The sequence below is a fragment of the Ambystoma mexicanum genome, chromosome 4p (genome assembly GCF_040938575.1).
Source record: "Ambystoma mexicanum isolate Mex_15411 chromosome 4p, UKY_AmexF1_1, whole genome shotgun sequence".
NCBI lineage: Eukaryota > Metazoa > Chordata > Amphibia > Caudata > Ambystomatidae > Ambystoma > Ambystoma mexicanum.
Window position 1 is genome coordinate 30,245,989 of NC_090927.1, and position 27,850 is coordinate 30,273,838.

The window sequence follows — 27,850 nt, forward strand, 5'->3', positions numbered from 1 at the left end:
GTAACAGGTCTGGATGCCCTCAGATCTCTGGGTCTCAAGCCACAGAAAAGGGCACTATGATGGCCCTTAGGCTGCACTGAGTGGCGTGTTTCTCCCCCCGTGGACACCAAAGGTGAGAAGTAATACCTCATGCAGTTTGAGTCTCGTGTGCTCAATATGTCACAGTTAAACAACTTGGAACCTTAAACTTTACTCTGGTCTTTCAACTGCAACCGCAGATTTAGGAAAACTAGAGACTCATAGAATGTGTTGTTGTTCAAAATGTATGAAACTACTTCATAATTGACTGGATGCGGGGGAGCGCACGCGTCTAACAATATCTCACTGGGATGTATAATATGTAAAAATAGCTGTAGAGACATTTAAGCGATTATACTATAGTTGCAGGGTCACGTGTGTTGGAGGTGGTAACCTGGCAACTTCCTTGGGATAGATAAGAAGAATTGCTTCCCGGATACCTCGCAAGACATCTGGGAAACAATTCTTTATAATGATAATAGTTACTTTAAGTGGGGTAATGGAGTTATTGCAGGCCTTTGTACATCACTTCAGGTCGTAGTGTTGTGTCACTACTTCACAAACTCTTGTGTATATTCTTTTACACCACTTCCCAGGTTCATAACCTCCATCCAGCTGAAGCCAGTGGGTAACAGGTCATCCTTGATCTTGCCCATCAGTGTCGTTCCCTCAGAGATCAGGCGGCTTCCTTCAGAAGAGCCAAGACCAGACCACTAAACCCTTCTCTGAACACTGATCATCAGTTTCCTAAGTTGCCCTGAGACCTCTGGCTTCTGAAACACTGCAGCATGCACGATAATACAAGGTAATGCTTTCCTAGGATACATGGGAATGCTTTCCTAGGATACATGGGAATGCTTCCCTAAGATACATGGGAATGCTTTCCTAGGATACATGGGAATGCTTTCCTAAGATACATGGGAATGCTTTCCTAGGATACATGGGAATGCTTTCCTAAAATACATGGGAATGCTTTCCTAGGATACATGGGAATGCTTTCCTAGGATACATGGGAATGCTTTCCTAAAATACATGGTAATGCTTTCCTAGGATACATGGGAATGCTTTCGTAAGATACATGGTAATGCTTTCCTAGGATACATGGGAATGCTTTCCTAAGATACATGGGAATGCTTTCCTAGGATACATGGGAATGCTTTCCTAAAATACATGGTAATGCTTTCCTAAAATACATGGTAATGCTTTCCTAGGATACATGGGAATGCTTTCCTAGGATACATGGGAATGCTTTCCTAAAATACATGGTAATGCTTTCCAAGGATACATGGGAATGCTTTCCTAGGATACATGGGAATGCTTTCCTAGGATACATGGGAATGCTTTCCTAGGATACATGGGAATGCTTTCCAAGGATACATGGTAATGCTTTCCTAAGATACATGGTAATGCTTTCCAAGGATACATGATAATGCTTTCCTAGGATACATGGGAATGCTTCCCTAAAATACATGGGAATGCTTTCCTAAAATACATGGTAATGCTTTCCTAGGAGACATGGGAATGCTTTCCTAAGATACATGGTAATGCTTTCCTAAGATACATGGTAATGCTTTCCTAGGAGACATGGGAATGCTTTCCTAAGATACATGGTAATGCTTTCCTAAGATACATGGGAATGCTTTCCTAGGAGACATGGGAATGCTTTCCTAGGAGACATGGGAATGCTTTCCTAGGATACATGGTAATGCTTTCCTAAGATACATGGTAATGCTTTCCAAGGATACATGGTGATGCTTTCCAAGGATACATGGTAATGCAGGATACATGGTAATGCTTTCCTAGGATACATGGTAATGCTTTCCTAGGATGCATGGTAATGTTTTCCTAGGATACATGGGAAGATACATGGTAATGCTTTCCTAGGATACATGGTAATGCTTTCCAAGGATACATGGTAATGCTTTCCTAAGATACATGGTAATGCTTTCCTACGATACATGGTAATGCTTTCCTACGATACATGGTAATGCTTTCCTACGATACATGGTAATGCAGGATACATGGTAATGCTTTCCTAGGATACATGGTAATGCTTTCCTAGGATACAGGGTAATGCTTTCCTAGGATGCATGGTAATGCTTTCCTAGGATACATGGGAAGATACATGGTAATGCTTTCCTAGGATACATGGTAATGCTTTCCAAGGATACATGGTAATGCTTTCCTAGGATACATGGTAATGCTTTCCTAGGATACATGGTAATGCTTTCCTAGGATGCATGGTAATGCTTTCCTAGGATACATGGGAAGATACATGGTAATGCTTTCCTAGGATACATGGTAATGCGTTCCTAGGATACATGGTAATGCTTTCCTAGGATACATGGTAATGCTTTCCAAGGATACATGGTACTGCTTTCCAAGGATACGTGGTACTGCTTTCCAAGGATACGTGGTACTGCTTTCCTATAATACATGGTGATGCTTTCCAAGGATACGTGGTAATGCTTTCCTAGGATACATGGTAATGCTTTCCTAGGATACATGGTAATGCTTTCCTAGGCTACATGGTAATGCTTTCCTAGGCTACATGGTAATGCTTTCCAAGGATCCATGGTAATGCTTTCCAAGGATACATGGTAATGCTTTCCTAGGATCCATGGCAATGCTTTCCAAGGATACATGGTAATGCTTTCCTAGGATACATGGTAATGCTTTCCTAGGAGACATGGGAATGCTTTCCTAAGATACATGGTAATGCTTTCCTAGGATACATGGTAATGCTTTCCTAGGATACATGGTAATGCTTTCCAAGGGTACATGGTAATGCTTTCCAAGGGTACATGGTAATGCTTTCCTAGGATACATGGTACTGCTTTCCTAGGATACATGGTAATGCTTTCCAAAGATACATGGTAATGCTTTCCTAGGATTCATGGTGATGCTTTCCAAGGATACATGGTAATGCTTTCCTAGGAGACATGGGAATGCTTTCCTAAGATACATGGTAATGCCTTCCTAGGATACATGGTAATGCTTTCCAAGGGTACATGGTAATGCTTTCCTAGGATACATGGTAATGCTTTCCCAAGATACATGGTAATGCTTTCCTAGGATACATGGTAATGCTTTCCTAAATTACATGGTAATGCTTTCCAAGGATACATGGTAATGCTTTCTAAGGATACATGGTAATGCTTTCCAAGGAAACATGGTAATGCTTTCCTAAAATACACGGTAATGCTTTCCTAGGATACATGGTAATGCTTTCCTAGGATACATGGTAATGCTTTTCTAGGATACATGGTAATGCTTTCCTAAGATGCATGGTAATGCGTTCCTAAAATACACGGTAATGCTTTCCTAGGATACATGGTAATGCTTTTCTAGGATACATGGTAATGCTTTCCTAAGGTACATGGTAATGCTTTCCTAAAATACATGGTAATGCTTTCCCAGGATACAGGGTAATGCTTTCCTAAAATACATGGTAATACTTTCCTAGGATACATGGTAATGCTTTCCTAAGATGCATGGTAATGCTTTCCTAAAATACATGGTAATGCTTTCCTAAGATACATGGCAATGCTTTCCTAGGATACATGGTAATACTTTCCTAAGATACATGGTAATGCTCTTCTAGGATACATGGTAATGCTTTCCTAGGATACATGGTAAACCTTTCCTAGGATACATGGTAATGCTCTCCTAGAATACATGGTAATGCTTTCCTAGGCTACTAGGATACATGGTAATGCTTTCCTAGAATACATGGTAATCCTTTCCTAGGATACATGGTAATGCTTTCCTAGGATACATGGTAATGCTTTCCTAGGATACATGCTAATGCTTTCCGAAGATACATGGTAATGCTTTCCTAGGATACATGGTAATGCTTTCCAAGGATACATGGTAGCTTTCCTAGGATATTCGGTGGATTTCTAGCAATAATCCACAAGATTTACCATCATGTCCCTCAAAATGGCGACAGTATGTACCAGAAATGATCTTTCTTTCTTATTAACATGTTGCAGGTTTTTGTGCAGGTCTCAAATGACTGTATGGGCAATTTCAGCAGCAGGGAATGCGGAGGGCGGTGAGATTCCCCTTACCTTGATACAAAAATGAAGATCTCTCCTCTGAAACGTGCTTTCCTCCAGCCTACTCACATTCTGCATAGATCAAGAAGTTCACCTTTCCCAACTACATTGAGCTCCCCGTTCTCTGCTCTGACACGTCTCTTCTTCTAAATGGATCCGGATTGCAATACCCCAGTCTGAAACCTGACCTCATCCAAACAGATCCTGCACCCAATACTTTGGCCTGAAGACTCACCTCTTCCAAATGGATCCATCTCCCAATACCCCGGTCTGAAAACTCACCTGTTCCAAATGGATCGAGCTCCCAATACCTCGGTCCGAAAACCTCACCTCTTCCAAATGGATCCAGCTCCCAATAGCCCGGTCTGAAAACTCACCTCTTCCAAATGGATCGAGCTCCTAATACCCCGGTCCGAAAACCTCACCTCTTCCAGATGGATCCAGCTCCCAATGCCCCGGTCTGAAACCTCACCTCTTCCAAATGGATCTAGCTCCCAATACCCCAGTCCGAAACCTCACCTCTTCGAAACGGATCCAGCTCCCAATACCTTGGCCTGAAAACTCACCTCTTCCAAATGGATCCAGCTCTCAATACCCCGGTCTGAAACCTGACCTCATACAAACGGATCCAGCTCCCAATACCTTGGCCTGAATACCAACCTCTTCCAAATGGATCCTGCTCCCAATACCCCGGTCTGAAACCTGACCTCATCCAAGCGGATCCAGCTCCCAATACCTTGGCCTGAATACTCAACTCTTCCAAATGGATCCAGCTCCCAATATCCCAGTGTGAAACCTCACCTCTTCCAAATGGATCCATCTCCCAATACCCCGGTCTGAAAACTCACCTCTTCGAAATGGATCAAGCTCCCAATACCTTGGCCTGAAAACTCACCTCTTCCAAATGGATCGAGCTCCCGATATCCCAGTCGGAAACCTCACCTCTTCCAAATGGATCCATTTCCCAATACCCCGGACTGAAAACTCACCTCTTCCAAATGGATCCTGCTCCCAATACCCCGGTCTGAAACCTGACCTCATCCAAGCGGATCCAGCTCCCAATACCTTGGCCTGAATACTCAACTCTTCCAAATGGATCCAGCTCCCAATATCCCAGTGGGAAACCTCACCTCTTCCAAATGGATCCATCTCCCAATACCCCGGTCTGAAACCTCACCTCTTCGAAATGGATCAAGCTCCCAATACCTTGGCCTGAAAACTCACCTCTTCCAAATGGATCGAGCTCCCGATATCCCAGTCGGAAACCTCACCTCTTCCAAATGGATCCATTTCCCAATACCCCGGACTGAAAACTCACCTCTTCCACATGGATCCAGCTCCCAATACCCCGGTCTGAAACCTCACCTCATACAAACGGATCCAGCTCCCAATACCTTGGCCTGAATACCGACCTCTTCCAAATGGATCCTGCTCCCAATACCCCGTTCTGAAACCTGAACTCATCCAAACGGATCCAGCTCCCAATACCTTGACCTGAATACTCACCTCTTCCAAATGGATCCAGCTCCCAATACCCCGTTTGGAAACCTGACCTCATACAAATGGATCCAGCTCCCAATACCTTGGCCTGAATACTCACCTCTTCCAAACGAATCCAGATCCCAGGACTCTGGTCTGAAAACTCACCTCTTGCAAACGGATCCAGCTCCCAATACCCTTGTCTGAAACCTGACTTCTTCCAAACGGATCCAGCTCCCAATACCCTGGTCCAAAAACTTCACCTCTTCCAAATGGATCCAGCTCCCAATATCCCAGTCTGAAAATTCACCTCTTCCAGATGCATCCGGTTCCCAATACCCCGGTCTGAAACCTCACCTCTTCCAAATGGATCCAGTTCTCAATACCCCAGCCTGAAAACTCACCTCTTCCAAATGGATCCAGCTCCCAATACCCTGGTCTGAAAACTCACCTCTTCCAGATGGATCCAGCTCCCAGTACCCTGGTCTGAAACCTCAACTCTTCCAAATGTATCCAGCTCCCAATACCTTGGACTGAAAACTCACCTCTTCCTGTCACGGTTTATTACACGACACATGCCAGCCAAGGAACTGCTTCCCCTACAATGAATGTGGTGCACAATAAAATGCTTTTTATTTTTAGTATACTATGGATTCTTTTTGAGTAGGACTCCAACCCGTCTCGCACTCAACCTTCACCAACACCCCTTTTCCCAATAGACCAGGAACCAGGCCGGTGTGAACTCACGATGGCGAACAGGGGCAAACAAGGGGCGATGGCCTTTATCCTGGCCTTGTTCCGCCGCCGGCTTCTGCCTGCCGGTGGGGCGGGATCGCAGATGTATTGTTGGGTTGCCTAGCAACCGAGAGCCTCGCTCTCATGCCGCATTGCGCCGGCCATTTTGGAGGGTCAGGCAGGCAGCAGCGCGGTGTGGGATCAGGTGCCTCGGGCGATTTAGGCACGAAGAAATGTGCAGATCTGTATGGGCAGATGGTAGGCACGGGCTGCTGGGGCTGTAGATGGTTGATCCAGGTGGATCTGTGTTGCTGCAGTCGTTGTGGCTGCAGTCTCTCGTGCTGCAGGAGGGGTTGGCTGGGCATACAAGACATATATTCTGTTTTAGCTGATCATGGGGAATTAGATAAGCCGACTGCCAAATCCGTATGATGTAGCATGGCCATGTGTTACATTTTTGTTGTTTTCGTAGAATTTACAACAGTTATGAATATGTAAGTTATCAAGCATATACCTAATTTCATTTTCCACCTTTTCAACAACTCTCAGATTTGTCACATGTTCAGATCAGCCAGAAACCTAGTCTAACTGGCCATTACAGTCCCCAGAGTCACAGGTCATTGCAGTTTATACCCCTTAAATCATCTGGAGATTACATGAAAAATGGCATAAAAATGAAATCATCCCTCAGCATGATTGCTGCGCAAAATGCCTAAAACGAAAATAGCATTTTAAATTAATTGGGAGTGTCTGTTCAGCAAATGGGATGGTCGCTTCATCCCCCACAGCCATCTTTCTCCCTGGACTCACCTGTGACCAGAGTTTTTCATGAGTCTCTTTGAAGTCAGTGTGGGCTCTTTTGAAGTGGGTGCAACAAGGACTCACACCTTTTTGTCATGCTTCAGCCAGGGATGACTTTTCTGTGAAGTCCCTGCTTTAACTGCCTTCAGGGACAGCCAGTCTGGGGAACAGTGGGCTTTCAACACCTTCAGCAGCAGGTTCTATTCCAGGGCATCATTAGATGGGAGATGTGACATCCAGGGCTGGAAGTGAGGCATTTCATTGTGAAGTTTTGACCTCAGCAAGAACAGGTTTTTCCTGAAGTAAGTGTCTGTTCACGTTACTGGAGTTTTGGGGGTGAAACATAATATACATTTGCTTTGGTCACCCCACACATCATGTTTTGCTTTCCTGACATTTTTCTGTGAGCAGTGATATTGTTTCCCATTGTGGCTTTTTAAAGCTGTTTTTATTTGCCAACGCATGTGCAGGACTTTTTTGCTTTTAATGTTTACAAATCCTGTTGCCTCCTAACCCCTCTGGCTCTCCCCCAAACCTGGGACCAGCAAGCCTTTTACCTGTAGGGTCTGGGCTGTCCCACTCCGGTTGTTCGCAGGTCTCCCAGGAGCTTCAATGGCTTCCCAGGCTCTCCGGTGTCCTCGTCGGTCTTCTGCTTGCTTCGTCCGCTGTTCAGCATCGGTCCCTGTGCACCCCAGCAGCTCTGGTCACCGGTCAGCAGTTTCCCTTCGCTCCGGGCTGCTTCCCATGTTGCGAGCCTTCTACAAGTGCTTTTCTCCTTTTGACATGGTCTGATTCTCTCTCTGGCTGGTCTCCGGGTACCTGGAGCCTCTTGTGGTCCACGCCGGACCAAGAACAAAGACACCATCCTTCAATTTCTTCTATGCTTTTGAATGACAGTGGGCCAATCAGGTCTCTGCAAAGGCTAGAGCGTGCATCCTCGTTCGTGTTAGTAATTTTCTTTACTCTTGGCCACTTCCTCGTCCCAGTAGTTATTACCTGGGATGCATTACAACAATGCATGGGGGTATCGGGTAATGTGGAGAAGGATGGGTTTGAGGGAAAGTGGGAGGGGGAAAGGGATATTGGGCCTCATTACGAGTTGGGCAGTAGTCTGGCAGTAAATCCGCCAGAATACCACCCAATTGAATTACCGTTACCGCCACTTGGTCCGACGAAATTACAGCCGGATTACAAGTGGCAGTGGTTGAGTTAATCCCCATTTTCATAGAGTTTATGGGGCATTTTGGGCAGAATTTCCATCAGTGGCATTACCGTCACAGTAATTCTGCTGATCTTGGTGTTATCCGGCGGAACGTGGGAGGTAAATCATCTCACTCCAGGTCCATACTCTTAGTATGGTGGTGCGGGAAAAGTGGGGGTAATTCAATTACTGCCAATTGTGTTCTCCCAAGCTGGTCACTACTCCCAATGGGGTTCTCTCTGCCCATGAGATACTCCCACTGAGCACCACCCCAAGGGGGACTATCGGGTAGCAGCCTCGGCTCCCAGGCCTCATGGGACCGGGCACCCCCATCTAAAGTAGTGACAACACCTCGAGATTCGTCACATACCCTTCCCATTGTGTTTTCAGTTATTTCTTCTAATAAAGGAAAGGGGGAGAGGAAGTCTACATTCCCCTGTTCTTTGCCCTTGCGATGTTCCACACTAAAACAGTATGGTTGTAAATCAAGGAACCGTTGCATGATCCCGGCATTGGCGTCTTTCCTAAGGCTGACCCACATTAACCGGCAATGGTCAGTGACCCGCGTAAACTTTCTCCCTGTGAGATGGTACTAGAGATGTCCCACTGCCCACTTGATCGCCAAGGCCTTTAGCTCTATAGTGGCATCCTTTCTCGCTCTAGGAAACCGTTTTCTGCTGATAAACAGCACCAAAAGTTCTTTCCCGTCAGAGACCTGAGACATCACTGCTCCTAGACCTATTTAGAGGCGTCGGTCTGAAGAACAAACACTTTTTTTTAAAGTTGGCCACTTTAAGAATGGGCTACAAAGGTTTTCTTTTTTATAGAATCAAGCAAGCCTGATCTTCTTTCCCCAGTGGATTTTCTGTAGCTCTGCATTTGTCAGCATGTCCGTCAAGCAGGCAGTCATGGAGGACTCTCACTAACCTCCTCCAACTCTCTAACCTCCTGAGAAATCTCTGCTCCAGCTTCCTCCGATGACTGCCTAAACATGATAATCTCCCTTCATTCTTTGTTCCTGCCACCTCCAACAGATTCTCGATGTCCTCCTCCCCTTGTTGCTCTGCCCCTCCCTCCTATACCAAGCTCCGCTCCTCCTTGCACTTCCTCTCTTCAGCTCCCCGGCCATCCTTCTAAACCGCCCTCCAAGCGCTGCCTGTGCTCCTCTCCAGTTCTCCACCAAGTGAGCAGGGCACAGAGTCTTTTAATAGTGTCCAGCCTCTCGCCTGGGCTAGCGTCCGAGCTGATGGAATTCACCGGTGCAATGTCTGATGGTTTGGTGTTGTTGCTGATCTGAGCTCCCGGCTCCTTGCAGCTTTCAAAATGTAGAGGTTTGTGGTTTTTGAGTCCACGGATCCAGAGCCGGGTTCAAAGACCATGCAGACATCAAATGTCTTGTTCTGAGATACTTGTATCAGATCGTATGGCCCTGCAGGGTTACCGCAGATTTAATCCCTCCCTGGAAGGGTGCTTAAACGGCCCTGTTCCCAGTTCCATAAGAAGGAATGTACACATTACCTGAACTTCACTCATCATCCTGGCTTCCTCCTATTAATGGGTTTCCCTAGTAAGGAACATTGCTATAGGTTTAAGGAGGACAGTTTGCTCCAGGAGGAAAGGTGTAGTCTGCCAGTAGCTGGCCCTTACTAGGCGAAGGGGCTGCAGCACCCCAGGGGGTCCTGTATTTAGCTATTCCTGGAACGTAGGTGGCTGTACACCAGGAGTCTGGGTGAGCAGCTCTGAGGCGATGTACTCTGCTTAGGAACAAGGCAATGCTATGCAGAATACGTGGAAGCATGGGGAATGTGGCATTAAGCACCATATGCACACAGACCTGAATGATTCCCTTTCTACCGCGCATCATTGTAGACTCACAGTCCCTCCCACTCCATCTCTGCTGGAGTAGCCCGGGCGGGCGGGCGGATGGACATCTACTAATAATACGAAACCCAGTGTCTTCCATAAACATGTCACAGGGCCCCCTGCCCCCACTGTTCTGCCCCCCAACCAGAGGGAAATCCCTCTACTGTGCAGCTCCCCTTCCATGGGACCGCAGAGTTGACTCCTCTCCTCAAATCACCCAAATACGATCCCTTATTCAAGTTTTCATGATCTGAAGCGCCATCGCCATTGCACTCTTGTGGTTGGAGAAATGTGCTGCTTTCATGATCACTTAGACGAATCCTTAATTCTAGGAGAGCGGCCACCAACGGAGGTAGATGTCCTCGATGGCCCTCAAACCTCCCGCCGGTTGCTCCTGTTACCCAGAGAAGATGGTGGAAGAGGCATCCTTTCCCTTTCCCCAGAAGAACATGGTTTCCTTTGCAGCCAAAGTGTCTGGCCTAGAAGGGGGCAGAAATGAGGGCTAGAGGCGACAGACAAACTTTCCCATGACCACCTACTCCGACTCTTCTCTCACTGCTCCACAAGCCGTAATCTCCACCGCCACTATTTCCTGGTACTCCTTAATACTTTTCAAAGGCCTCTTAAGTAAGTGTTTTTACGCTCTCCCATAGTCTCTCCTTACTTATTTGGTATCCAAACATTTTACTGCAGAATTTTTAACCACATTTTTGCTGTAAATTTAAGGGGGGGGGCGTTTGGTGAGGCAATACGGAATGGGGTAGAGTCAAACCTAGAGGGGGGAGAGCGGCTGGAGTGTTCCCTCTGCATGAAATTTGTTTAAAAACTTGATTTAAAAAAATATAAACGTTTGGAAAAATGTGCAGTAGAAGATGCGCAACCACTCAACTTTGCGGCAGCCTTTTTGCCGCGCAGCCTTTTTGCCGCGCAGCCTTTTTGCGGGGACATGATCACATGGAAGCTCATTTTTATGGTTTGCCCTCTTGATTCCCCATTTCCATTTGATATTCTATTTTAGTACCTTTTTCTCTTTGCTTGAACTAAACTATTTTTAAGCATTGGCAATTATTAATTTATGTACGTTTTTAATCTTGCCCAGCAGACACTTGAGGGTGTGTTTAATAGAAAAAAAAATTAAAAATTCGAACCCTTTGTGAACCGTGCTAAATTCATAGCACGTGCAAGCGTAAGAGACTTAAAATGACAAAGCACACAAGCACACTTTGTAGTGTACATGACAAAAAGCAATGACCGTTTATGAATGCAACATGTGAATGCTGTAAAACACACATGTGGAGGGTTCGTTTGTATGTATGTGACCTCCTGGTCTAGTCTGTAGCAGGCCCTGCCACAGTGGGAGGATTCTGGCATCCGCTCACACTTGGTAAGACAAGATACGGTTCTGGTTTAAGTGGCACCCAATTCCAGCTGCCCAGAGACAGTGCAGTGTTGCAAGGTTTCGGCTCACACATGGGACCTGATGAAGGCCGCTGACCTCCATCAGTACTCACCCGTATCCACTGCGTGGATGTTGTACACAGTGCTGGTGTAGGTGGTGTGCTGGAGGATGAAATTGACCCATTCCACGTGGGGCGAGGTTATGGTCATAGTCTTCTCGCCCCTCCCCTGCAGCACCTGCTCTGAGACGTCAGCAAGGGTAGTGAATGTCCCCAGCGAGGCCGTAAGAGTCACCTGGAGAAGATGGAAAGGGCAGCGAGGCTTCAGCTTTAGACCAGAATTAATTCTCCTACCAAGACATATCCTCTAACCACACACTTACTATCACACGCACATTTCTGCACACATTCAACAATGACATCATAGCATTATATGGCAAGATTCTGCCACATGGGGATGGCCATTGCATACCTCCACGTGGAGAGGAACATTAAATGCTGCAGAGTGGCAACATACGTAGGATTGCAGGGACCTTATGCTTTGCCACATAGGCATAGGCGAAGAAAGCACTTCATATTCTGTAATATTGAGCCAATCAGAGAAGTCACACCATACTGTGCCAGAAGGCGGGTTACAGAAGACACTTTGCACAACCAGATGGAGGGCCAGAGAAGGCACATTACACTGTGTGAGATGTATGGCCAGAGAAGGATAATCACATGGTGCCAGATAAAGGGCCGGAGGCAAGTTACACTGTGCCAGATGGAGGGCCAGAGAAGGCACATTACACTGTGCCAGATGGAGGGCCAGAGAAGGCACATTACACTGTGTGAGATGTATGGCCAGAGAAGGATAATCACATGGTGCCAGATAAAGGGCCGGAGGCAAGTTACACTGTGCCAGATGGAGGGCCAGAGAAGGCACATTACACTGTGCCAGATGGAGGGCCAGAGAAGGCACATTACACTGTGCCAGATGGAGGGCCAGAGAAGGCACATTACACTGTGTGAGATGTATGGCCAGAGAAGGATCATCACATGGTGCCAGATGAAGGGCCGGGGGCAAGTTACACTGTGCCAGATGGAGGGCCAGAGAAGGCACATTACACTGTGTGAGATGTATGGCCAGAGAAGGATCATCACATGGTGCCAGATGAAGGGCCGGAGGCAAGTTACACTGTGCCAGATGGAGGGCCAGAGAAGGCACATTTCACTGTGCTAGATGGAGGGCCAGAGAAGGCACATTACACTGTGTGAGATGTATGGCCAGAGAAGAAGGATCATCACATGGTGCCAGATGAAGGGCCAGAGGCAAGTTACACTGTGCCAGATGGAGGGCCAGAGAAGGCACATCATGCTGTGCCAGATGGTTAGTGAAGGCACATCACACTGTGCTAGATGAAGGGCCAGAGAAGGCACATTACACTGTGTCAGATGGAGGGCCAGAGAAGGCACATTACACTGTGCTAGATGGAGGGCCAGAGAAGGCACATTACACTGTGTGAGATGTATGGCCGGAGAAGGACCATCACACGGTGCCAGATGAAGGGCCAGAGGCAAGTTACACTGTGCCAGATGGAGGGCCAGAGAAGGCACATCATGCTGTGCCAGATGGTTAGTGAAGGCACATCACACTGTGCTAGATGAAGGGCCAGAGAAGGCACATTACACTTTGTCAGATGTATTGTTGGAGAAGGACCATCACACGGTGCCAGATGAAGGGCTGGAGGCAAGTTACACTGTGCCAGGTGGAGGGCCAGAGAAGGCACATCATGCTGTGCCAGATGGTTAGTGAAGGCACATCACACTGTGCTAGATGAAGGGGCAGAGAAGGCACATTACATTTGGCTAGATAGAGGGCCAGAGAAGGCACATTACACTGTGCCAGATGGAGGGCCAGAGAAGGCACATTACACTGTGTGAGATGTATGGCCAGAGAAGGATCATCACATGGTGCCAGATGAAGGGCCGGAGGCAAGTTACACTGTGCCAGATGGAGGGCCAGAGAAGGCACATTACACTGTGTGAGATGTATGGCCAGGGAAGGATCATCACATGCTGCCAGATGAAGGGCCGGAGGCAAGTTACACTGTGCCAGATGGAGGGCCAGAGAAGGCACATTACACTGTGCCAGATGGAGGGCCAGAGAAGGCACATTACACTGTGCTAGATGGAGGGCCAGAGAAGGCACATTACACTGTGTGAGATGTATGGCCAGAGAAGAAGGATCATCACATGGTGCCAGATGAAGGGCCAGAGGCAAGTTACACTGTGCCAGATGGAGGGCCAGAGAAGGCACATCATGCTGTGCCAGATGGTTAGTGAAGGCACATCACACTGTGCTAGATGAAGGGCCAGAGAAGGCACATTACACTGTGTCAGATGGAGGGCCAGAGAAGGCACATTACACTGTGCTAGATGGAGGGCCAGAGAAGGCACATTACACTGTGTGAGATGTATGACCGGAGAAGGACCATCACACGGTGCCAGATGAAGGGCTGGAGGCAAGTTACACTGTGCCAGGTGGAGGGCCAGAGAAGGCACATCATGCTGTGCCAGATGGTTAGTGAAGGCACATCACACTGTGCTAGATGAAGGGGCAGAGAAGGCACATTACACTGTGGTAGATTGAGGGCCAGAGAAGGACCATCACACGGTGCCAGATGAAGGGCCAGAGACTTTCTAATCTTCTTGAGACTTAGAAAAGAATTAGCGCATCAGCTCTTGCCACTCTACTTTCAAACCCATAATTATCTTTGGAGCCTGGGGTAGGCAGATGGAAGTAGGATGGGTTTAGGCAGGTGTGGGGTAGGTTAGAGGTCCGCTGCCCTGCTGCAGGGATGGTGTAGGCAAGTTCTGGGGTAGTTGCGTGGGTAGGCATGTGTGAGGTAGGGTGGGTATAGGTAGGAAGGAAGCAAGCTTGCGTGGGGTAAGGAGGGAGAAGGCAGGTGTGGGCAAAGGTGAGCATAGTAGGGGTGTGGAAGTCTGTAGGATGGTACAGTAGAACAAAGGAATGAGGCAGGCAGGGTTGAGTGATGGTAGACTGGCATCAGGAAGGGGTGTTCATGGTGCAGTTAGGCAAGGGGGCTAAGGTAGGATAGAGTTGGGGGTTAGGGTATATGCATGCAGGCATATAGTTGGATGGGGTAGGGCTGGGGTTGGCAGGTCTGATGTAGAGTGGGTTTAGGTAGGTATGGGGGTAGGGTGGGACTACGCGGCCATGGGGTAGGAGTAGGCAGGAGTGAGGTGGGCAGGAGTAGGGTGGGGTAGGCAGGTATGTGCCAAAGTGATTGTAGGAACGGGTAGGGAGGCAGGCGTGGGGTTGGGATGTGTGAAGCAGGGTAGCTGTAGGCAGGTGTGGGCAAGGGTGGTGGTAGACCTGTGTGAAGCAGTGTGGCAAATAGGGTAGGTGTGGGTGGGGTGGAAGTGGGCATCCATTGTGTAGGCAGCAAAGGAGTACTGTGGGAATAGATGGATACAGTATAGGGTGGGTGTATTAAGGCATAAAGGGTGGTGTGGGGTAGGGCGAGACTAGGAAGCCATGGGATAGGGAAGCAGGAGGTAGAAATGATGCAGGCAGGAGTAGTGTGGGTGTACGCAGGTAGGTGGTGCAGTAGGCAAGAATGCAGTACGCGTAGGAAGGGGTAGGGAGGCAGGCATTAGGGTGTCGATGTGTGGAGCTAGGTTGAGATAGTCATCTTTGGGAAGGGGTGGAGTAGGCAGGTGTGGTGCAATGTGACACTGGGGTAGGAATGTTGGAATGGGGTGTGTGTAGTAGGGGTGGAGTGGAAATGGACAGCCATGTTGTAGGGTGGGTGTAGACAGAGTTAGGGTTAGCAGGTAAGGGTTTGGATGGGTACAGTCAGCGGAAGGGTGGGGTAGGCAGGCATGGGGCAGGTTGGGAGTAGGCAGGTGTGGCGTATGGTGGGATAGAGAGTAATGGGGAAGGCGTAGGCATGTGTGTGGCAGAGAGTGGGGTAGGGAAGCATGTGGGGTGTGGTAGGCAGGCCTGTGGTAGGATGTGCTTTGACAGGTGTGGTGTGCGGGGGTGGAGTTAGGCAGGCATGGGGCATGATGGGGAGGCAAACATGGGGTTTGGTGGTGGCAAAAGAGGGAAGGGGTGGGTATACAGATGTGAAGGTAGGGTGGCTGTGGTTAGGGTGGGGGAAAGTGTGTATAGGCAGGCGTAGGGTATGCAGCTAGATGGCATAGTAGGGGTAGGCAGTTGTGGGCATGGAGAGGTGGGGTAGGCAGGGTTGTGGTATGGCTGGGAGTAGGCTGAGCTGGTGGTAGGCAGATGTGGGGTATGGTGTGTGTAGGCAGGTATGGCTTAGGGTGGGGATAGGCAGGTGGGGGAAGAGTGGGTGTAGGCTGCTTCGCGTAAGCTTGGGTAGGCAGTGTGTTGCAGGGTGAGGTGTGTGGGTAGGGACGCTGTTATCAGGAGTGGAGCAGGGGTAGGCTGGCATAAGGTAGGATGCTGTATGCAGGTATGGGGTTATATGAGTGTAGATAGGCATGGGGTTGTATGGGTAGGGGAGGTACAGTATGGATTGAGAGGCGTGGGGTACCATGAGAGTGTGCAGGTATGGGATCGGGTTGGCTAATATAAGGTCAGGTAGGGTGGTTGTATGGAAGTGTAGTGTAGGGTGACTATGGGCCAATGTGGTGTAGGGAGTGGGGTCAGGTGTATGAGGCATGTGATTGGACGTGGAAGGCACATTGCTTCCGTTTTCCTGGGGTGGGAGTGGCTGTGAAAGAAGCAGCCCAAACAAGCAAAGAAAATGGTAAAGAAGACCATGGGGGTCTGCCGGCACCGGACTGAGCGGGCAGCGTTTTGAAGGCTGGGGTGGTTGGGATGGTCAGGGGTTGGCTTTGCATATTGTGGTGCTGCCAGCTGAGGGGTTCTCGCAACAGTGGAGCACACACGCCTGTGCCACGGTCTGGTCTCTGACCGGGCAGTCAAAGGAGGGTGGGAAATTGCAGCTAACCCGGAAGCCCAGGCATCGCTGCTTCAAGAGTGGGAGGCCTCGATTGGGAGAAATATAGTAAAACATGCCCTCATTGATTTATAAATGGCGGTATCCAACTCAAAATGATGGCCGGTTGCTTTGCCAGTTGCCATGCCAACCGGATATTGTGTTTCCTAACACCCATGTCCTCTCTCTCTTTCTCTTCACAGCAGGAATGGATTCGGCATTTAACGCCACCAAAAGGCAGCAAATACATTAGCGTACATGCGTGACCCCGGACACCGCTCTCATGCTATACCTGAGACAGCTCTCCACCCTGCAGGTAGACACCGAGCCCTAGAAAAGAAGATGCAGAGTTAGAAAATGGGGTGCCTGTGTCCCCTGTTCCAGTAAGAGCCTGGAATAGCCCACAGGGACATCACACATCACAGACACCAAAGCCCAATCAATACATCAGCTTAAGTGATTCAGTGCAGGAGCCATCACCAGCATTGCAGGTCTGGGCTGGAGATTATTCACAAGACATGGACTCCACGCATCCCCCACCGCCCTGATACATGCATGACAGCGATCTACCACAGTGTGGCGGTAACCTAAAACAGCACGGGCATAGCAGCACCTGCAAGCTGAAGGGCTGCACTGTCTTGCCGCACAGACGGCGCTCTACCAGTGCCGGGAAAGAATGCTGGCTGGCGTGTCACCAGGTCTAGTGGGTGATGTGGTGACCTGAGCCTACCCTCTTTTATTACTAGTAGGGTAGTGATTGAGCGCAGAGCTAGCATCGGGAAGCAAAAGAGCGCTTTACAATCATAGGGGAAAGAAAACAGTGAGGGAAGCAGAGCAAAAGGAGTGGGGAGATAACAGGGGAGGGTGGGTGATTGGCTGCAAGGGGGAAGACAGTGGGGAGCAGATCCCCCAGTCTCAGGTAGTGTGGGGAGTGGAGGGTGTGTGCACCCAGGTGTTAAACCAGAGCCATTCCTTGTAGAGGAAGATCTTGGGTTCTTTCCTGAACTCTAGAATTGATGGGCTGTAGTGCGGTTTGACAGGAATTGGTGCCAAGGTTGCCAGCACCACATAATTGCCAGGAATGGTCCAAACCAGAGGCGTTGCTAGGGGGAGGCTAAGGGGGCTATAGCCCCTGGTCTTTTGGTTGTAGCCCCGGAAAGAATCTCAAGAGCTACAACCAAAAGGTTAGCTAGCCCCCAACCCCGACAGTTCCGACATCAGCGTAGCCCCGGGTCTTTTCCGGACCTAGCAACACCCCTGGTCCAAACTGATGGGGACAGTAAGGTTGCTGATAAACGAGTGGAAGTCATGAGAGTGTGGGGGTGCCTACACCCCTCTGCAGGACTCACTAGACAGGAAGTCGTCATATCATGAAATAACAGGAAGTGGACACTGTAAAGGGACTATGGACTAATGAAAGGATCGATTGCATTTGGATGGAGGCAGGATGTCTTTGTCAGATATCTCCCACCGCAGAGAACATTTTAACCACCAGATGAGGCAATCCGAGGTATGGAGTCCACCGGTACAGCCCACTGGAACTCGTTCATTCTCAAACCATTTTACCTCAAGCGGCATTTCCAAGACTTCTCCACACGATGGCAAAGCTATCAATTCCAGTCAAAACATTTCCCTTTTTTCAGGTTTTCACCCCAACCAGACACAGACACAGACACAGACACACACACACACACGTAACTACCAGCACATCATGCATCATAGCATATATAAACCAGACACACTGCTGTAACTACCAACAGATAGTGTGCATCATAACACGCATCAACAAGACACACTGATGTAAATACCAACAAACAGTGCATCCTATCATGCATTAACACTCTGGTGTAACTTCTACAAAAAGATCTTCATATCACACATTGAGACACACTACCAAGAGAAAGTACTTCATAGCACACTTCAACGAGACACACTGCTCTACCAACAAATAGTGCGTCATAGCACGCATCAACCAGACACACTAGTCTAACTACCAACAAATAGTGCGTCATAGCACGCATCAACCAGACACACAGCTCTACCAACAAATAGTGCGTCATAGCACGCATCAACCAGACACACAGCTCTACCAACAAATAGTGCGTCATAGCACGCATCAACCAGACACACAGCTCTACCAACAAATAGTGCGTCATAGCACGCATCAACCAGACACACTAGTCTAACTACCAACAAATAGTGGACCACAGAATGCATCACCGGACACACTGCTATAATGGTTGTTAGGGAGAATTCTCAGAAATTTGCTCATTTCCCTTACCTTTTGAGACCCCCAGCAACTTTGCTGGATTTTGAGGACTTGATTTCTTTACCTGGAAAGAGTGTGAGCCTTTTTTCCCACTCTTCCATGTATTTGGATGTGTGTTTACTTTTGTGTTCTTTGGATATGGAGTTTTAGACAACTCCATAGGCATCATCTTTTTCTTGTGTGTGTCACAGCACACTCAGTGCAGTGGCACAGGGATGTCTTTTAGACTTCCCAAGGTTTAAATACCTTCTCTCAGACTGACTACTGTCTCCCAGTGAATGTAAAGTTAAATTGACTGTGCTAGTCTTTTTAAATTGCTGGACCCAGCAAACACTGCCTTACAGCAGAGTGCTGGAGGGAGTACCTAGTATTCCCTATGCCTAGAAAACTCATGTAGTCCTCAAAAGCTACCCTCTCATAATGGCTGGTGTCAGTGGTATTACCATGATTTCCCCGACCGCCACCCTGTTTAAACGCTCTGGTAGCTGAAATTCACCGGAGCCATGTTTTTCAAGATGGCGTCTGAGCCCCCTTTGTAAAAACAGGTTACGATCGACTTTATTTGCCATTTCTTGTTGGAAAGGTCCTTCTAGTGTTTGTCTCTGTGCGCCAAACCAGGTTGGGTCCCTTTGTTTGTTTGCCTTTGGCGGGCTTCAGTGCTGAAGCCCTCCTCTGTCGCCTGAGTGTCTGGGGTGGACAGGATGTGAGGGAGGTGCCTGAAACTCCCTGTGCTTACTCTCCGAGGAGACCTGAATGCACCTTGGCATGATTGGCTGGCTGACTGTCCGGTAAAGACAGCCACCCTGCTGTGTGAGTGACAGCTAGGCAGGAATGAAAGGGAGAACACTGTTTAAAAGGCAGGTCTCTGGGACTTGGAAGGCAGAGTTGACCACTGGAATGAAAGAACCAAAGTCGAGCTGAAGGAAGACGACTGCTGCAACTCCTGGACCGTTGGTTTGCCCGGTGAAGCCCTGCACCAAGTCCGAATCGCCTGAAACTCCCTCGACAGAGAAGCCGCTTCAAGGACGACTTCTTCCCTTGAGCTGGTGGGAACAACCAACTCGTAAGCCGCCTGGAAACCGTCTCTATACTGGTTGAATTTTCTTCAGAGTGCTGTAGAAAACCGGATAGTCAGTGAGAAGGATACCAGTTGGTGGACTTTAAGTCACCCCTTTAACCAACGTTTTGCCAAGCTTGTGGATCCTTCCCCATGCAGTGCAGGAACCTCCCGACGTCCTCCCTCTTGTTCCCACGACTGAGGCCCAGGAACAGCGAGATCTGCAGGAACTGCCAGGAACAATTGCTTCAGCTACAGCTTTTCTTCATTGAAAGGTACTGTGCAAACGCAGTTGAGAAATCTCTCTGCCGCAGTGAAAGTTTGTGAAACTTTCCCAACTTTGGAGTCTTGTTCGCTCCTACTCATATAACTCTTTTTTATGCAAACTACTTCTGAGTACATTGGCAAAGACTTAACCGTTTACCACCAGAACTGTGCTATCATATCCAAGACTCTGACCATTGACTTATGCCTAGGCCTATTGAATTGAATTGCCTCTTGTAGTGATTGAAACTATTTGCACTGACTCTGAAAGTAATTGTGTTTTGATTCTTATAATCTTTGTCTTTCTACCCCTTTTTGAAAGTTACTGAAGTGCCATTTTGCTCCCCCTTCAGGGGAGCCTAACTTGTTCAGAAACCTATTGGTTTGGTACTGGAGTGTATTATAGTATGATATTGAGCTGCTTATTGCTAGTGGAATGTTTTCTAAATGACTGTGTAAACAAGTTAACATTGCTTTACCAAGAAACCTTGAGTAAGTGTTTCTTTGAACCACTGTGATTGCAAGTCCTTTGTGTAACACATTGTACTGCTCACATCCCTCTTGAGATAAGCCTGGCTGCTCAGCCCTTCTACCACAAAACTGTGTAGAACAGACCTATACCAAAGGTGAAATTGTGCTTACACCTGTAGTCTTAATTATGTATAGTGTTCCCAAAGGGTACTGCATGTAATTCTGCCTAACAACGGCCAAAACATAGTGCATCATAGCACACTTCAACCAGACACACTAATGTAACTACCAACTAATAGTGCATCATAGCACGCATCAACCAGACCAACAAATGGAGCATCATAGCACGCAAATGGAGCATCATAGCACTGCTGTAACTACCAACAAATAGTGCACGATAGCAGACATCGACATGACACACTGCTCTACCTATCAACAGATAGTGCATCATAGCACGCATCAACCAGACAGACTGCCTCGCAAGCAACCAGACAGACTTCCAGAACAATACACAAACATGGCATTCAATACAATACCACCCACCCTGCACATTACGTTAATCAGCCCTAAACAGTGCATACAAATCAGAGCCAGAGCAGATGCACACATTTCATGCACTCCATGCGGTGCATTCATCCAGTCCAGGCGGTGACCATAATCACTACATCAACGGCGAGCAAGAAGCACACAACTCCTCACTATGTATCAAACACCTCGACACCACGGTAAGTATCCACAACCACTGCACGCATCAGAGTCAACACCATGGGAGAGGCAGTGCACTGGCCACACACACACATACATGCCAACCCTCCCGATGTAGGCGGGAGACTCCCGACTTTTCAGTGAGAAATATTGCTTTTTCTCACGTTCTCCCACCTAAGATAATTCCAGCGCCTATACATTCCTATGGGAAAAACGACGTCTCCCGATTTTCTCTCTCAAAACTCCCTCTTAGGTGCGTCTGAATGTTTGACATGTACACACCCCGTTACTCCCACTACACACAACAGTGCCGTGAGAATGACTGGCAACAGCCACCGAGCCACAGGATGACCTGGCTGGGATTGGTGCAGCTGCCACACTCGCCACATAAGGCACAGTCAGACACTGCATGGACGCCCCACCTGGAAGCAGCAGTGTGGCCAGGGGCAGCACCTCCAGCCCGTAGAGCGGGTACGCCAGCGGGGAGTTGGCCTGCGATATCAGGACGTCCCGAGGAAGGGTCTTATACCTGTAAGGATGAGAGCAGAGTTCAGTCAATGAAGAGGGAACTGGCCAAGCACTATAATTCACATTCTCCCCAAGTCATCCTAACATGACTATCATAGATGGATGAGAAATCACACAGAGTCTAGGAGACATACCACAGGTTTTAGGCCCAGAGTCGCCCCTCTCATCTTCTGCAGGATGGTCTCCCTGACTAGGGCACCGATAACCAAGCTTCCTGCTAAGGACCGGAAACCCCATCTGCCCGATGTCTGTCTTGGGCTAATGGCGTCTCTCTAAATGCAGGCCGTCTAGACTCCCTCTGGGGCTCGTTTTCTAGTAGCTTTTGGGATTGTGCCTGGGACTTATACCATCAAACTCAGGGTGGACTACTCACACCTACACCCACCTCTTCCTTTCCCCTCTCAATTCTTCACGCCTACACTGCCCACCACTCTGCTGTCCCCCTCCCTCTACTCTTGCCTACACCCTTTTATGCCATTACTCCTCACACTCCACTACTCCCTCCTCCTCTACATCTTCTCTCCTCCCAGTCCTACTCAGCTCCTTTCTCCTCCCAATACTACTTTCACCCTCTACTACTCGCATGCACTACTGCTCTCCTCCCTCCACTAAAACTCTCCTCTTGCCACTAATACTCTCATCCTGCCACTAATACTCTCCCCGCCACTAATACTCTCCCCCGCCACTAATACTCTCATCCTGCCACTAATACTCTCTTCCTGCCACTAATGCTCTCTTCCCGCCACTAATGCTCTCTTCCCGCCACTAATACTCTCCTCCTGCCACTAATACTCTCCTCCTGCCACTAATACTCTCTTCCTGTCACTAATACTCTCCTTCTGCCACTAATACTCTCCTCCTGCCACTAATAGTCTCCTCCCGCCACTACTTCTCTCCTCCCTCTACTAATATTCTCCTCCTGCCACAAACACTCTCTTCCTCCCAATACTACTACCCCCTACTATTATCATCCTCCCAATACTACTATCTTCCCACCACTAATACTCTTCCTGCCAATAATACTCTCTTCCAGCCCTTGATACTCTCTTCCTCCCATTACTACTGCCCCCACTACTATTTTCATCCTCCCACTATTACTCTCCTCCCTCTACTACTCACACTTTTAATCTCCTCCCTCCACTACTACACAGAGGTGGGGCAGCCAAAGAATTTATGTGTAGAGCTGAGCCAGAATCAAGCCATGGGGCCCGGCTTGGCTTTAAGAACCAAATGGGAACCATGCGGGTAAAGGAGGCACACCTCTCCACCCTGAAACACAAAATCCTTATCTGTTGTCCTTCCCCCTCCACCCCTACAACAAAGAAACAATTCCTGGCATCCTTCTCCTTGCCCCCTACAGCACCAGCCCATACTAGATGGGCTGCCTCCCTGCTCAAATACCAGGAAACCTATACGTTGCTAACCTACCACACATTGAGATTAAATGATTTGTCCAGGATCACACACTTTGTGTTAAATAGGATTTGAACCGAGTGTTCATGTTAGACACTTGACTTTGCATATTCTCAACTCTAGTTGACAAATATGCGCATTTACAATTAAACAGCTAAAATAATGTTCCATTTCATACAGGTGGCTGGAAAGCAGAACCATCACAATATAAACCAACTTGATAAATATGTGAGCCCTTATGTTATGAAAAAAATATGATTGTCTCTTTATCACCCTGAATGGAATGCTCCATGTACCAGAATGCAAAGTAATGTTGGCCTAAACAGTCAGACACACCACAACAAAAATGTCTGAAAAGGTCAGCCACTTGTAGTCATTGTTTCATAGAGAGTTGTGGTTGGCTATTCTGCACCACTTCTAACAAGCTCACATCCTAAGGACGCTGTCCTCAGTCTTTCAGCAGGTACACGTGGGAGGAACTGGTAGCACCCACATTTCCCGGATGTTGGGATACTGAGGAGAAAAAGGAAAATGGCTGTGTGGCAGGTGGAAAGCCTCATGTCTAGGCAGGGATCCCCCTGGATTAAGACCAGCGTGATCTCTCACTGCCTCATCCGCAAACTGAGTAGCATCAGGTTACCGCATGGCCACTGCCCATATGCCCTGCCAGTCTCCTTATACAGGAATGGAACATGTCCTAGACACACCTTCTTGCTCGCCAAACTGTGTCATTATTTTACTTTTCCGTTAGAAGATCAATATGGCTCATAAGTTACAGAGAAATGAGGAAGTTAAGGGACACATCAGCCTGTGGTGTGCACATTATAAATGGTCAAGCTTTGGATTATCTTTGGAGCGAACACAGGTGTTTAATACTTAATATAAGTACAGATTTTTCTGTAATGTACATTTAACAAACTCACTCTTAAGCTATTCCAATCGTGGCATCCTCGGGAAACATGAGCCATTTAAGTGGAGTCATTCGCCCAGGATTGTAAAGATCGGTTAGGCGTGGAAGCCACATTTTCTGGATGCAGTTTGAGGCCATACAGGTTTTGGACCACACATGCTCCCATTGCATCTTTAGTTTAGCAATAACATGCACTTTCTGGCAGTTCTTTTAGCTGCCACTGGGTGGCAGCATCGCCTTAATAATGTATTCTGAATGTAAACGAGGATGAGGCGATGGCTCAGGTCCAGTTGGGATCTTCTTTTGCAAAGGCAAACAAGCCAAGCCAGAGGCAGCATTGGGCGCTGACCAGACTGGAGATGGCCTTGGCTTCCCCACCTCTACTTCTACTCCACCCTCCAAACAACCTTTGTCCACTCTGTACTGATCAATTCACACTTGTTCTACTCACTTGGCACACAGACACGCACACTCACACTGCACAGCCACTTTCACTCCTAAAACCAACACCTCCCGTGTTGCACAAATCTTCTCCACAAGCCACCGCTCGCTCCTTTCTCCTCCTCCTGGTCCTCTTCCACCTCCACTACCGACCACAACCTGATACCCACACCTCCTTCTTCCTGTCCTGTCCTGTGTTTAAGTCCCCATTCCTCCCCAGGATTGGGTAACTCTGCCTGGCCCATCTGTCCCCCACTTTCCCACCTAAGGAGTGTCTGTGAAGCCAGAAGTTGTAAAGAGGGGGCCAAGCTCCGGCCACTTTCCCCACTGGTTACAGACTTCAGCAGTCTGGGAAGACCAATGTCCATGGTTGTACTGAATGGTGCTGCTTCATGGGGCTTCTTGGTCAGGGAGGGTGGGTCTGGCTCACACTTCACATCCTGGTGGTCTATAAGGCCATCATGTCTTGGAGCAGGCACGCCAGATCTCTCAAGTGGCTCCGCTCGTCCTTCAATGCACTGGTGAACAATTGCTGGTTGCGCCGCACCGGGAACTCTGGTTTTTCAGCGGCTCTCACTCTCTGATTTGGTGACTCCAATTTCTCTTCGTACACATTTACTTTCTGCTGCTGGTGGAGAGCCTTCATGGAAGAGAGCCTAAGACCGCAAAAAATAGCACAAGTGTCCTGCAGCAGATGCCAGCTTTACACCGAGCAGACCTATGCTGATCAGCAGGAGCGAGGAAAGCTCCCGTGCCCGTGGTTCCGGATTTAACTCCAGAAAGGCAACAGCCAAGCAGTTCGAAACACCTGTTGAGTCGAGGGGGAAAACAGTAAGAACCAGGCTGTGTTGAATTAGAAACGCAAAGTGGCAAGTTTGAACAAAGTTTAACGAATTTTGAATGAACAGTAAAAAGGCGGAAGGGGAGACCAGCCGCAAAGGGAGAATGGCAACACATTGGGTGCTAATTCGAGAGGCTCTGGTCGAGCCCCATATGAGAGAAACTATAAGTACCAGAAGGCCGTAGGATTGCCATCGAAATAGGTCAAAGTGGTCATACAGAGGGTCGAGAAAAATCCCAGTACAACCGAAAGACTTTGATCTGCAAGCACTTTGAAAGCAAGGGTCGCAAATCCCGCATTGAGGGAAAGCAAGGGAAGTGAATCCCATAACACTTGAGAATAAAGTGAAAAGGAATCCAAAAGAGGTCTGAGCCTGACCGAGGGAGATCCAGGGTGTGAAGCCATTACCCACGCAAAAGACTTAGAAATTGAGGGAGGAGAAATCCTGCAACAGGCAAGAGGGTTCTGAGCCCGACCAAGGGAGATCCATGAGTGAAGCCATCACCCGAAAAGATAATAAGACACGAGGGGTCTGAGCCCGACCGAGGGAGACCCAGGGTGTGAAGCCATTACCCACACAAAAGACTGAGAAATTGAGGGAGGAGAAATCCTGCAACAGACAAGAGGGGTCTGAGCCCGACCGAGGGAGATCCACGAGTGAAGCCATCACCCGAGACGATAATAAGACAAGAGGGGTCTGAGCCCGACCGAGTGAGATGCAGGGGTGAAGCCATTACTCAAGTATATAAAGAAAAGAAGGTTCAGAGCCTGACCGAGGGAGATCCAGGGGTGAAGCTATCACCAAAAGTTGATTGATAAAGGAACTTTGATATATTTGTGGAATACGATACAAGAAGGGTTAACTCCCAGAAGAGGGGGACCCAGGGGTGAACCTATCACCCAGCGAACATTGGAACAAACTTTCATTTGTTAAAGGAACTTTTGTTTTTTGTTATTTGAATACATCAGGCCCCGAAGGAAAGACTTTCTGAGGAGACTTGACTTGGTCATCGATGGTCCTCAGAACTGCCATTGGAACATTTGTCCCATGCGGGAGAAGCCCAAGACTGTACTGTGCTCCAAGCTCCTATCTTACTTGTGTCCAAAACTTGGGGAAGGAAGAATCAGGCTATCACATCCTGACATATTATCTGAGAACACTTCTTTCTTTTCTTGAGAATCATCCCACACCCCTTTTTGGTATTATTTGGTATTAGTTGTAAGGTTTGGCAATAGATTTCTTAGTATGGGCCTTTTTTATATTGACCCAACGCCACTAGGACGGCCTTATTTTTCATTTGATGGTCGATGCTTGTTCCCATCTTACATTTAGGTTTAGATCAGTGTTTTTCCATCCTGCATACAGAATACATTGTTCAATAAACACCCTTGATAACCCCTTCCGCTATCATAGAACCCAGGGATATGATGCCCTGCTCTCCCCCTTTCACTATTATGGAACATCAGGGATATGGTGCCCTGCTTACCCCTACCACTATCATAGAACCCAGGGATATGGTGCCCCGCTCGCCCCTTCGGCTATCATAAAACCCACTAATATGGTGTTCTGCTCTCCCCCTTTCACTAGCTCAGAACCCAGGGATATGGTGCCCTGCTCACCCCTTACACTATCATACAACCCAGGGTTATGCTGCCCTGCTCACCCGTTCCATTATCATAGAACCCAGGGATATGGTGCCCTGCTCACCCCTTCCACTATCATAGAACCCAGGGATATGGTGCCCTGCTCACCCCTTCCACTATCATAGAACCCAGGGATATGGTGCCCTGCTCACCCCTTCCACTATCATAGAACCCAAGAATATGGTGCCCTGCTCACCCGTTCCATTATCATAGAACCCAGGGATCTGGTGCCCTGCTCACCCCTTCCACTATCATAGAACCCAGGGATATGGTGCCCTGCTCACCCGTTCCATTATCATAGAACCCAGGGATATGGTGCCATGCTCACCCGTTCCATTATCATAGAACCTAGGGATATGGTGCCCTGCTCACTCCTTCCACTATCATAAAACCCACTAATATGGTGTACTGCCCTCCCCCTTTCACTATCATAGAACCCAGGGATATGGTGCCCTGCTCACCCCTTCCACTATCATAGAACCCAGGGATATGCTGCCCTGCTCACCCGTTCCATTATCATAGAACCCAGGGATATAGTGCCCTGCTCACCCCTTCCACTATCATAAAACCCACTAATATGATGCCCTGCTCTCCCCCTTTCACTATTATGGAACATCAGGGATATGGTGCCCTGCTTACCCCTACCACTATCATAGAACCCAGGGATATGGTGCCCCGCTCGCCCCTTCGGCTATCATAAAACCCACTAATATGGTGTTCTGCTCTCCCCCTTTCACTAGCTCAGAACCCAGGGATATGGTGCCCTGCTCACCCCT

The 27,850-nt window shown here is 48.2% G+C and overlaps 1 protein-coding gene across 1 annotated transcript in view; it reads right to left on the reverse strand.

The window, feature by feature from the left end:
* Positions 1 to 27,850, reverse strand: part of B4GALNT2 (beta-1,4-N-acetyl-galactosaminyltransferase 2 (SID blood group)) — a 297,045-nt gene that overhangs the window by 60,254 nt on the left and 208,941 nt on the right. Inside the window, exons 4-6 of the mRNA XM_069605292.1 lie at positions 21,720 to 21,826; positions 16,824 to 16,861; positions 11,670 to 11,850 (exon numbers count right to left, since the gene is read on the reverse strand). Of these exons, the coding sequence (XP_069461393.1) occupies positions 11,670 to 11,850; positions 16,824 to 16,861; positions 21,720 to 21,826 (326 nt within the window). The remainder of the gene's footprint in view (positions 1 to 11,669; positions 11,851 to 16,823; positions 16,862 to 21,719; positions 21,827 to 27,850) is intronic.